The 12,223-nt window shown below is 36.5% G+C and overlaps 1 protein-coding gene across 8 annotated transcripts in view; it reads right to left on the minus strand.

Moving 5' to 3' along the window:
- Positions 1-12,223, minus strand: part of DGKH (diacylglycerol kinase eta) — a 210,297-nt gene that overhangs the window by 67,974 nt on the left and 130,100 nt on the right. For 7 of the 8 annotated variants that reach the window (XM_037060214.1, XM_037060225.1, XM_037060193.1 and 4 more), the window contains exons 7-12: positions 9,050-9,156; positions 8,441-8,566; positions 5,412-5,514; positions 3,979-4,138; positions 1,930-2,038; positions 1,665-1,804 (exon numbers count right to left, since the gene is read on the minus strand). In XM_037060214.1, the coding sequence (XP_036916109.1) occupies positions 1,665-1,804; positions 1,930-2,038; positions 3,979-4,138; positions 5,412-5,514; positions 8,441-8,566; positions 9,050-9,156 (745 nt within the window). The remainder of the gene's footprint in view (positions 1-1,664; positions 1,805-1,929; positions 2,039-3,978; positions 4,139-5,411; positions 5,515-8,440; positions 8,567-9,049; positions 9,157-12,223) is intronic. The other variant, XM_037060251.1, reaches the window with a different exon arrangement.

Consider the following 12,223-nt stretch of genomic DNA (forward strand, 5'->3'; position numbering starts at 1 on the left):
TGCACAAAAAGCCCTTTAAAATACCTTGTGTGGTTTGGTGAGCACAGAATTGACTAGTTGTCCGAGAAGCCACCTTTCAGCTCCTTTAAAGACTGCACCCAAACTACTGGGGTGGCTGGGATATCCCTCTCACTGACATTAGATAAATATTTAACTACTATGCTGTACATCTGAAACTAAATACAATGTTGACTGCTAACTGTAAATTTAATAAAAATTTTTTTCAAAAGAATATTTGGGATAAACTTAGATAAATGCTCTACAACCCAGCTCTCTTATTTTTTCACAGTTTAATATTTTATTGTTTATGCTATTACAGTTGCCGTAATTTCCTCCCCTTGTCCCCCTTGTCACCTGACCCACTCCCACTTCCACAGTCAATCTATGTCCTGGGTCTTTCACATATGTTCTTTGACTAATCCCTTCACCTTCTTTCAATCAGCCTTCTTTTTAAATATTCTGCCAGCAAAAGAATCAACCGTTACAACATTACCTTATGATAATCAAGGTTACAATTAATTAGGTTATAGTTCATTTGAGGGTAATTACATTTTAGAATGGTGGCTCCCTGATGAGATTTTGTTATTTCCAGGAAGAGTTCCACAGATGGCTAATTCTATCAAAGTTGTTTTGATTCATGTTAACTCAAGTTCATAATATTTTGATATTTGTCTTCTACTTATGAGGCTGGTAAGGTGAGCGTAGGTCGTTTCTGCTTACTGAGTCCTGCTGCCCCCCATACCTAAAATCGAACCCCCTCCAGAATACTCAGGGCACACATTGTCATGTCTTTCTTATACGTGGAGCATTCAGAGAGAAGGCAGTGAAGAGCTATGGACAAGGACACGGCAAGACACAGGGACAGTTCCTTTAGGTAAAACTGTCTTCCTAATACTTCCCATCTGTGGAAAAGGATGATCTTTTAAATTGTTTTATTTATTTATTTTTATAGGGTTATCTTTTTAAGCATTTACTGTATTTTGCCATGTATGATAAGTACTTTTTTGTCCACATTTTTGAGGGAAAAATAAAGATGCTACATGTATATGATGACTACATACCATGGGTATAATAATCCACGTATAATGCCATGTATAATGAGTACTTTTTTGTCCACATTTTTGAGAAAAAAATAAGGATGCTACATGTGTGTAATGACTACCATGGGTATAATAACCCATGTATAATGCACATAAAACCATGGGTGAACATTATACATAGAAAAATATGGGTAGTTCTTTGTTGATTTAATTCATTCTTCACAGGTATAATTACAAAAAGATATTCTAACAAATCTCAACTTCATACGTCTTTTTCTGCTTTAATGAAACCACAAGCTGATACACATCAAGAGCACCACTCTCCAAGTTAACTATTTAAGATTTCTCCTGCACTAAACAACAGTTAAAAGTAGTACCAACACAGCCTCCTGTCTTTAAAATAACAGGTTTATTATACTACTTTTCTCAGTTTTTATCACAATTAACTCACTCAAAAAATATATCTATTGAGTGTCTACTCTCTGCTGGGTGCAACTCTCTACCTCAGGGGTGACAGAGCAGACAAGACCAGGGAGTCTCTGCCCTCAAGTAAAATTTGAATGATCAAAAAATGATTTCAGTGTGCCATTTTCAAACTAGGTTTAGAAGAGAAGTCACTTTTACCTGTCCAACATTTTGGTACTGGCCCGTTCCAACTTCTCTAGTATCTGGGGAAGTTGGGTATCATCATCGTATGAACCTCCCCAGCCAAGAACCCGGGCAAGGTCATTTCCAGTACCCAGAGGCAACACTCCCAGCTGACACTAGAAAAGAGCACAAAGAGGTCTCAGGCAGGGTGAGAAAAAGGGGCTATTCCAGTTCTACACATCTCTGGTGAGCGGTGACTATACACTCATGTTAGCTAGTAATGAAAATAATTAGTACTTGCCTGTTTATTCAAGTTGAGCTTATCAATTTCTGACAAAACCCAACCTACACTTCCATCTCCTCCACAAACAAGAATCCGGAAATTGTCAAACTTCTGGAATAATCTTAAACTGAAAGTAAAAAGTATTTTATTTTAATATAAATAAATAAAATTCACGTTCCCTGTTTCTTTGTTATTCTGCATTTACTGGTATTCAAGCTCAAATCAAATATAAGAACTCTTACATATTAATTATACTATAAAATTAATTTAAGTATAGTTTTAACTCAAGCAAACCTCTGAATCACAAGGACAAAAGGGGATTGTAAGTAGAAATGGAGTCAAATTAGAAGGAAAGCAAAGGAAGAAATGGGAAAAGAAACAAACAAAGGAAGCAGAACCCAGGAAAGAGAATGAAAGGTAAGTGATATGAGATGGCAGACAGTGATTTTCCTCTTTCCATTACCAGACTAAGTGATTTCCTTAGGCACAGCTAATTACAAACCAGGAGTGGGAGATCTAGGGCACTGAGCAGCACTTGAGGCAGTTCCTACAGGGATCCGCCCAACCTTGTCAATGCATCACTGTTTGTACTTCCTGTCTGTTTTTCCTCCTCCTCTTCTCCGAGTCTCAGGCCAATCTCTTTACTTCTATCTTTCTTCCTCTCAACTTGTGACACATCCTACCTCCTGAATGTACGTTTGATACCTCAAGTATTGTGGAAAATGTAAAAAACATGTTATACAGACAATCTCAAGAAGTTTAACAAAGAGAGTTCCTTGGGTGGGAAAAAATGAATGTCAAGAATATAAGATATTGGAACTATTAAGGGTTATTAAACAGATGTATTATAAAGGGCAACAAAGCAATGGAAGAGACAAAGGTGAGAAGAGAGGCCAGAGGAGGAAATGCCAGGACCCAAACAAAAGAAAGCAAGGATGTCTAAGCAGCTAAGGAAAAAACAGGGTATACATGAAAAAAACCCACACCCAGGTGACCAGAGGGTCCTGAACTTAGCAAGAAAAACACAATGAAAGTAAGAAGGAAGACTCTGAAGGAACAGAAGTGAAGAAAAGCACAAAAAGAGATATACAAGACAGGACAATGAAAAATTATAAAACATAAAAGACCTTGAACAGACATTTCTCCAAGAAGGACATACAGAGGGCCCAGAAACATATGAAAAGATGCTCAGCATCACTAGCCATCAGAGATGCAAATTAAAACCACAGTGAGATACCACTTCACACCAGTCAGAATGGCCATCACAAACAAAGTAACAAATAACAAGTGTTGGAGAGGTTGTGGGGAAAAGGGGACCCTAGTTCACTGTTGGTGGGATTGCAGACTGGTGCAGCTGCTGTGGAAAACAGTATGGAATTTTCTAAGAAACTAAAAATGAATATGCCTTTTGACCAAGCAATTCCACTGTTAAGAGTATATATCCTAGTATATCTTGATATGCCAAGAAAGCAAAATATAACCAAAGACACTGAAATACAGAACAGGCTGACAAGGACCAGAGAGGAGAGGGGAGGAAAATTCAGGGGAAAAGGGGAAGGATTCACAGGAACAAGTATAAAGGACACATGGACAAAAACTAAGGCAGGGTGGGGGGAGGGGAGAGAGGTGGGGAGCACTGGGCAGGCGGTGGGCTGGGATAGGACTAAAAGACAGAAAAGTATACTTGGACAATAATTAAATAAAAAAAAGACGGCAAATGTGAAAAAAAATACTACCTTCCATACAAATCATTTTCTGAGTTTATTTTATATTTCTATACTTACATGTTTATCTGTCTTAGAGCTAAGCATGCTATGAGTGCTTGTTTAATCTATAGTGTAAAACATTTTCTAAACAAATTTTCTTATTTTTACCACACAAGGCAGTTACACAAACATCATAATGTGTTAAATTTATAATTAGAACTTTAAAAGAGAGAGAGAGGAGTGGGAAGATCAACACAGAGATGTCTAGATGAGTCTACAACTGTCACGAACTGGAGAGCCAGGCATATTTCACATTCAGTGGTCCGTTTCACTTAAAAGAGATTTATCAATAATCAATTACCCTAAATAAGGGCCTCCATTCATTAAATCAAACACCTGAGCAGGATTTAGTAACTGTTTAAATCTTCGGAGGAACTTTACTCCCTGATTATCTCCACTCTTCGAATTGACAAAAACCAGCAGAGGACTAACACAGAATGAGAACGTTGCTCTGCAGAAACCTGGAAGAAAACATAGGATGGGATCAGGGTACACCGTTTCTCTCCTCGACTGCTAACAAAAACTCAGAGAAAAGAAGAGAAATTCATAAAAATAAAGAACTATGTTCATTACTTTAAGTTAAAAATTAGCCAACAAAATGGAGATAGGTTTGTTATTTACATACTGTGAATACATGTTATCTTTTAAAATATGCTCTATAATGAAAAACTATAACAAATATTATAAAAGTATTAATCATAGATAATTTGAGTTATACAACCTGCCTTAACAACACTTATATAAGAAAAACCAATCACAGTTTGTGTTCATATTCATTGCTATAAAATACTTTAACTGCTCCTTGATGAGACCTGAGCAAATACTTTCAAATTTATAACAACAGAACCATGACATATCACAGCTTACAGAAGGAGGGCTTTTAATAACCCAGGTTTTTTTTTAAATCGATTTTTAGAGGCTTATATCCTTACACCTGTAAGATCTATTGGCATGATTTACACAAAATGTTTGAAAATCATAATGTACTTTATCAATGCAAAACACTGATGGCATATGGTAGAAGCCTTTCATAATATGGTTCGCTCAGAAGAAAGTTACTAATATGCTATTCCCAAACCAGTGTTGCAAACAGGATCCTCAGCACTTGGAACTAAGTTGTAAGATTCTAGAAAAAGTGAATGAACTTATAGTAATATAAATTCCTGCAATGAAGCTATAAGAAAACAGCCCTGGCTGGTGTGGCTCAGTGGCTGAGTGCTGGCCTATGAACCAGAGGATCACCAGTACAGTTCCCAGTCAGGGCACCTGTCTAGGTTGTGGGCCAGGTCCCCAGTAAGGGGCATGTGAGAGGCAACCACACATTGATGTTTCTCTCCCTTTCTAAAAATAAATAAAATATTTTTAAAAAAGAAAATAGAAGAAAACAGATTTCTAAATAAGAGATATGCTAATGGGCAGTTTCAATTATGGAGTAATAAAAACATTTATAGAAGTTAACCTTTTCAAATTACATTTTGGCACAGAATGATGATTGTATTTGCTTAAATGTACAATCTAAATGTCTGATACACAGAAATTTCACCAACGTGTTTATAGCTATGTTAATTTTTTTATGTTCTCTTAAAAATTAAATGTACTGTTCAGCAACTTAAATAGATTTATTATATTAAAAGTGATAAGAGTAACCAGTTACAATTCTATTCATTTTTTTAAAATAAATATACATATCAACTTTTGATATACCAGGAATATCCATACACTGCTGCTACATACCATCAGAATCAGTGCTGTTTAGTGCAATTGGAGGTATGATAGACACTTTACACTGGCCAAGTGGACATATAGGATGGTATAAGTCTTTGCAGGCAGTGTGTACCTAATAACAAACAAATACACTTTTAAGAATCATAAAAACAAATCAATATTTAGTTATATTGTAAATTATATCTAAGTAACTGATCAATTAAGGATCAACTATATCACAAAATGTTCAGTAATTCATAAATTATTTTAGTGGCACAATATTTATGCTTCTAAGCAATGGGCTAATCATTTTAGAGATGGGAATCTGATTTTGTCTGCATAGCTTATTTTCCTGATACAGTAGGTGCTTGTGAAGACACGGCAGGAGGTGAGAAGAGAAAGAAGGGCAGAGGAAGGGAGAGAAACTAACCAGTACGCCTCAATATCACTGTCCATTAAAAACACAAAACCGACAACACCTACCTTATAAAATCCTTATGGAATTTAATGAAAATAAACAAAATCTATTATATGTCCACTCTTTCTGTAACAATCCTATAACTTTCTAGTCACACCTCTTTTATAATATTTTCCTGTTATTATAGTTACAAGTATATCCATGTCTATATTCCCAGCTAGACTATGGCCTCCTAAGGAAAAGGAAAAGGTCCTATCATCATACATTCATCTGTACATCACAGGCACTCAGTAAACGTAGAAACAAAGTTTCAAGGTCACTCCAGATACCACTGAGAACAAAAAACACAGGTTAACTTACTTATTAAGTGGGACACAAGCAACTTTGAATACTCTATGTACTTAGCTCCAAAGTCTTTATGTTCTAACCAATAAAAGCAGATATTCAATATTTCATAAAACACTTAATATGGCATATTTCATTAGGCCCTTTAGATAACTGGCATATTAATGAAACATGCATTTATCCAAACTTTTGGGAAAGTAACTGAAATTTAATACTAATTCTTGTTCTGCTAATGACCTAATTTTAGACAGTTTCCTAATTTGATTTATAACAACAATCCAAAATAAATTTACAAAAACAAGCATGCACAGGTAGTTTTAAAAGGAAAAAAATTGAGTTGACTCATTAGGGTTGTAGAGCTAATCTGGTTTTTTACTTAGATGACTGTGTTTAGACACTTAATATTCTGCTGTTAGAAACTCCTATTTTAAAGGCAAAACAGTATATAAACAGGTAAATAAGAGTGCATATGAAGTACAGAGTAAGAGGTGACTCAGAAACCCACACATCTAACAGCCAGATTGGTTCCGCAGTAAGGTGATATTTAAGTTTGCCGGGAAGAAAAAGGGAAAAGACATTCCAGAATGCTCTCTTCTCTAATCTGTAACAATATTATTAGCAAAATCTTTTAAAGGTGAGGGTGAGTAGAGTAAGCAAATAAAAAACTAATTTACCCTTACTGTTAAAGTTAGTAAAATTTAAAAACTATTGACTAAATACAAGTGGAAACCAATATACTGCAGGTAAAGACAATTTATATAATACTTTAAAAAAATACTGCATTACACATGACCTTTCTTTTCAAAAAGTTAAAAAAAAAAACAGCTGAAGTTCTTGAAGTAGAGAGTCAGACTCAGACTCCAATAAAACTAGCAGCAGGTGCACACATCACTGGCTGTTCCCTCATCCCCGCCAAAACCAATCTTAGGTAGGATGGAAATTTAAAATCTTGTTTAGGGAGCACTCTTTTAAAATTAAGGAATGGCAGAAGAGGGTTTTAGGGTTTGTGGTTACATCAAAATTCCAGAGGGAGACAGTCTATATTAGTATAGTCTATATTATATTAAATGGGTTAAAAGAAAGGAGAAGTATGCCCGTGGCTAACAAAAAGAGGCAACTGATGAAGAATAAATAACAAAAGGACAAAGAGAATCATGTCTGATTTAAAAATGAAAAGGAAACATAAATTACTTGCTAGGACTGAGTAAAATATTATAGGACTTATTTTCCTCTGTGGTCTATGGAATCAATCTCAATACGAAACCAACACGTCACACTCACATCTCTTACGTTTTCTGATCGACACCATACTTACCGAAGGCACTGTTTTCCCCCCCACCCTTTTTTGGGTGGGAGAAATGGGGAACAGGGCAGCTGAAGTGCAAGACTTAAAGCAAGACAAATCGGCCCAGCGCAAGGCACTCACTGTCACGGTAGCAGAGAAGTCACCTAGTGCTAAGATAAGCACTCACAGCTCCTGCCTCCTGGCCCTAATATCTTTTAGTCCCCACACCACCCACTGTGTGGCCTGGTCCACTCTCCAAGTCCTGCTCTGACTGCCCATGTGCGTGCGGAGGCCCAGTCCTCACACAGTCCAGCACAGACTATCGCTGGTGCCATGTTACATTCAGCGTGTTTCTCTCCTCTTTCTTGTACCAGCAAGAAAGCTTTAAAATACTTATTTAAATGAAGAGTTTATTTAACACATGGCCTACTTAACTCAGTACTCTGTCAGAGAACATCCACAGGATTGTAGCAAAATTACATTTTGTACGCCAGTCAGAATTTGGTGGCTTTCTATACATAACACATAGTAAAACAGGCCTGAAAATAACAACCCACTGAGAGTGACTAAAGCATAATGAAAAACAATAAAACCGGGGAATAGGTCTTTAGACAAAGGAAATATATAATAAGAGTAAGTATTACAAAAAGGGTATTTGAGCCCTGGCTGGTGTAGCTCAGTGGATTGAGTGCGGGCCTGTGAACCACACGATTACAGTTCGATTCCCAGTCAGGGCACATGCCTGGGTTGCAGGCCAGTTCCTGGTTCCTGGCAGGGGCCGCACAAGAGGCAACCATACATTGATATTTCTCTCCTTCTCTCCTTCCTTTCCCTTCCAAGATAAATAAATAAAATCTTTTTAAAAAAAGGGTATATGAAAAAGTAACACCTTGAAAAAGATAAATATTACAGTGGGTACATGTGCTACCAGGCTCTGCTGGGTCATAAATACTTTGCCTCTAAATCACATATGTAAAAGCTATAAAAAGGAGCTAATTAAAAAGGACTCACCATCGTTTTACACCAAAGGCATTTCCAATCTTGTAGACGAAGAACACTGCCACAGGTTTTGTCACAGACAGCACATTTGGCACTTACAGGCAAGTTGCCCTCTAGCCACTGGTGAGGCATAGCCACCTGTGCAGCAGGAATAAAGGACAGTCAAACTGAAGACTGTGGAGCACACCATTCTTACCCCAGGGACGCCATACAATAATTTCTTACTCTGTGAATCAAACAATATGTATCATCATGGCTCACATTCATTTACTCCACATTTATTGAGCATGTACTATGCCCCAAGCACTGAGTGGAGGCCCCAAGGTCTGAGGAGTCAAGATCTGAGCAGACAGCTGAGCTAAGCCTTAGAGACATCCTCGTTTGCCGGGCCAGCAATGCCAGCCCCACACCACTCTGGGGCCCTATTCACATTTCCCTTCAACTTTAAGAGCTGAAGGAACCATGCAGGATCTAATTGAAAATGAAAACTCATAATTTCCCAAACTCTTCCATTTAATAGTAAGAGTAAATATTCCCACCTAAATCTGTCATCATTTTCTACTGGACAGCAAATCAAGGGAAGAGGTATTGGGAAGAGATCAGAGACAGAACATGGCTTACTCCATCTTCGTCCTCTATGATGTCCTTCCCAATGGAGGCCAGAGTCGTCCATTTGCAGTTATTCATTGCCCTCACTGCACACCTTTTGTGAGCCTTGAATTTACATACTAAAAAAATAAAGGAGACCATTTCTAAATACCGGTGTACTTTTCGACAAATGATTAAAAGAAATCACAGCGTGAAATTTTAAAGGGCTGGAGGGTGAAAGGAAAACAATATTTTAAAAAGTTCAAATTACTTTTCAACAATAGTAATGGTATTCTATAAAGCAAATATGGCTATGTATTTATGAAGCACTTTTATTACACTATGTTGCTACTTAGTTGCTACTTAATCTAAGTTGCTACTTAGATTCTATTTAGTCATAAAAGAAAATTAGAAAAAATACAAAAGAATTGGTTCTTGAGGAGAAAGGAAACAACATACACACAGAGAACTAAATATAATTCAGTAAAATATGGGTGCTAGTAACATCCCATTTCTTACTCTTGAGTGCTAATTACATAAACGTGTTTAATTTGTGAAAAATCCAACGAGCTGTATGCTTCTGAAATTTAAAGTGTGCAAATACCATTAAGGGAAAGAATGAGGTAATTCAAAAGAGTTCTGAATTGCAAGTATGTCAAGACACTTTCCAGGAATTACGGGAAATAGCCTGATAAGGGTCACAAAGATGGGTCACAAAGTATTGTGTTGGAATGCCCACAGCAAAATGTAGAGGAAAGAAATGATGAAGTGGTGTTCTCACTATATGCTGAGGGAATCATTTAGCTGGGGGAATCATTATTTCCCCCCACTAAATTACCATGAAGGGACCTACAGAAAAAAATAAGAGACACTGAAAACTATGTAACATGGATGAAAGAAATGAAAGACAAATAAATGAAAAGATTCTGTGCTCATGGACTGGAAGAATTAATATTGTTAAAATGCCTGCACTACCCAAAGCAATCTATAGATAGATTCAATGCAATCCCTATCAAAATTCCAATGACATTTTTCACAGGACTAGAATAAATCATTCTAACATTTACAAGGAATCACAAAAGACCCTGAAGAGTCAAAGCAATCTTGAGAGAAAAGAAGAAAGCTGAAGCTCATGTGCTCACAACTGTAACCCTACTTTTATCCTATTCTGTATATTATAAAGTTGTAGTAATCAAACCAATATTGTGTTGGTATAAAAAAAGACACATAGTTCAATAAACAAAGAGCCCAGAAATAAACCTATGCATATATGGTTAATTAACCTATGACAAAGGAGCCAAGAAAATTAAACGAAGGAAAGACAGTCTCTTCAATAAACTGAACAGCCACATGCAAAGTAATAAAATTGGGCTATTCCTTATACCATGTATAAAAATTAACTCAAACTGGATTAAAGAATTAAAAGTAAGACCTGAAACCATAAAACTATCAGAAGAAAGGATAGGTTGTAAACTCTACAAGGGACTAGATCAAACTATAAAATGTCTGCACAGCAAAGGAAACCATCAACAAAATGATAATGCGATCCACTCACAGGACAAAGTAAATGCAAATCATAGATCTGGTAAAAGGTTGATATCCAAAATATATAAAGAAGTCATATAACACAATAGCAAAATACAATTTGTTTTAAAAAATGGGCAGAAGGATCTCTTAAGTGACATTTTTCCAAGTAAGACATACAGATGGCCAAAAGTATGTGAAAAGTTTCTCAACATTACTAATCATCAGGAAAATGCAAAAACCACAGTGAAATATCACCTCACACCTGCTAAAGTGGCCATTAGCAAAAAGGCAAAAAATTACAAGGGTTAGTGAGGTTCTTAAGAAAAGGGATCCCTTGTGTACTGTTACCAGGAATCCAAACTGGCACAGCCACTATGAAAAACACTATGAGGGTTCCTCAAAAAATTAAAAACAGAACTCCCACATGATACAGCAATCCTACTTCTCAGCATTTACCTAAAGAAAATGAAAACACTAACTCGAAAAGATGTCTGCACATCCATGTTCATTGTAGCATTATTTACAATAGTCAAGATATGGAAAGAACCTAAGTGTCCATTGACATATGAATGAATAAAAATGTGAGAAAGATACATGGAATACTTTTCAATTATAAAAAAATGGGACCTTGCACCCTGGCTGGTGTAGCTCAGTGGACTGAGCACGGGCCTGCGAACCACACGATCACTGTTTGATTCCCAGTCAGGGCACATTCCTGGGTTGCAGGCCAGTTCCCAGCAGGGGACGCACGAGAGGCAACCATACATTGATATTTCTCTCCTTCTCTCCTTCCTTTCCTCTCTAAAGATAAATAAATAAAATCTAAAAAAAAAAATGGGACCTTGCCATTTGAGACAACATGGATGGACTTTGAGGGCATTATGCTAAGTGAAATGTCAGACAAAAGACAAATACCATATGATCTCATTTTTTATGTAGAATATAAAAAACCAACAACCTAACTCATAGGCACAGAGAACACCGTTTGGTGGCTGCTAGAGGTGGGGGATTGGGAGGTGGGCAACACGGGCAAAGGGGAGTCAAAACATACAAACCTCCAGTTATAAAATAAGTCAGTCATGGGGATGTAATATATAGCACGGTAACTATAGTTAGTTAATAACACTGTACTGTATATTTAAAAGTTGCTAAGTTGCTAAGAGAATAAATGTTACAAGTTCTCACCACAAGCAAAAAAAAAACAACAAAAAACTCTGTAACTATATATGGTGACAGTAGCTAGACTTATTCTGGAAATCATTTGCAATATATACAAATACTGAGTAAAAAAAAGGACAGGGAGAGAAGTTAAGAGGAAGCAACCATGAAAGAAGCAGCACAAATATGAAAAACAAGTAAACCACAGATCTGGAAAATTAACCCTTGCTTATAAAAATCAGAACTTGACTACCATTAAACTTATCCTTCTAAGGACACAAATTATCTGAATGTTAGTAGATTCTGATGTTACACAGGTGTCTGACTTTTCAGATAAATGGTTAAAAGTAGAGATCACTTCAGTGGAAATAGTAGTAGTACGGTAACCGTTGCTAAATTCGAATTGTAAGGTGGCTCCCCTTCACATGATTTTGACTTTCTAACAGTAAGCCATGAATAAACTATAAATTATGGCTGACACACCATTCTTTTTAGGAAAACCCAATGTAATGTAGCATGAAA

This window comes from Sturnira hondurensis, unplaced genomic scaffold (assembly GCF_014824575.4).
Source record: "Sturnira hondurensis isolate 20B ecotype Veracruz unplaced genomic scaffold, ASM1482457v3 Scaffold0001074, whole genome shotgun sequence".
In the NCBI taxonomy this organism is placed as follows: domain Eukaryota; kingdom Metazoa; phylum Chordata; class Mammalia; order Chiroptera; family Phyllostomidae; genus Sturnira; species Sturnira hondurensis.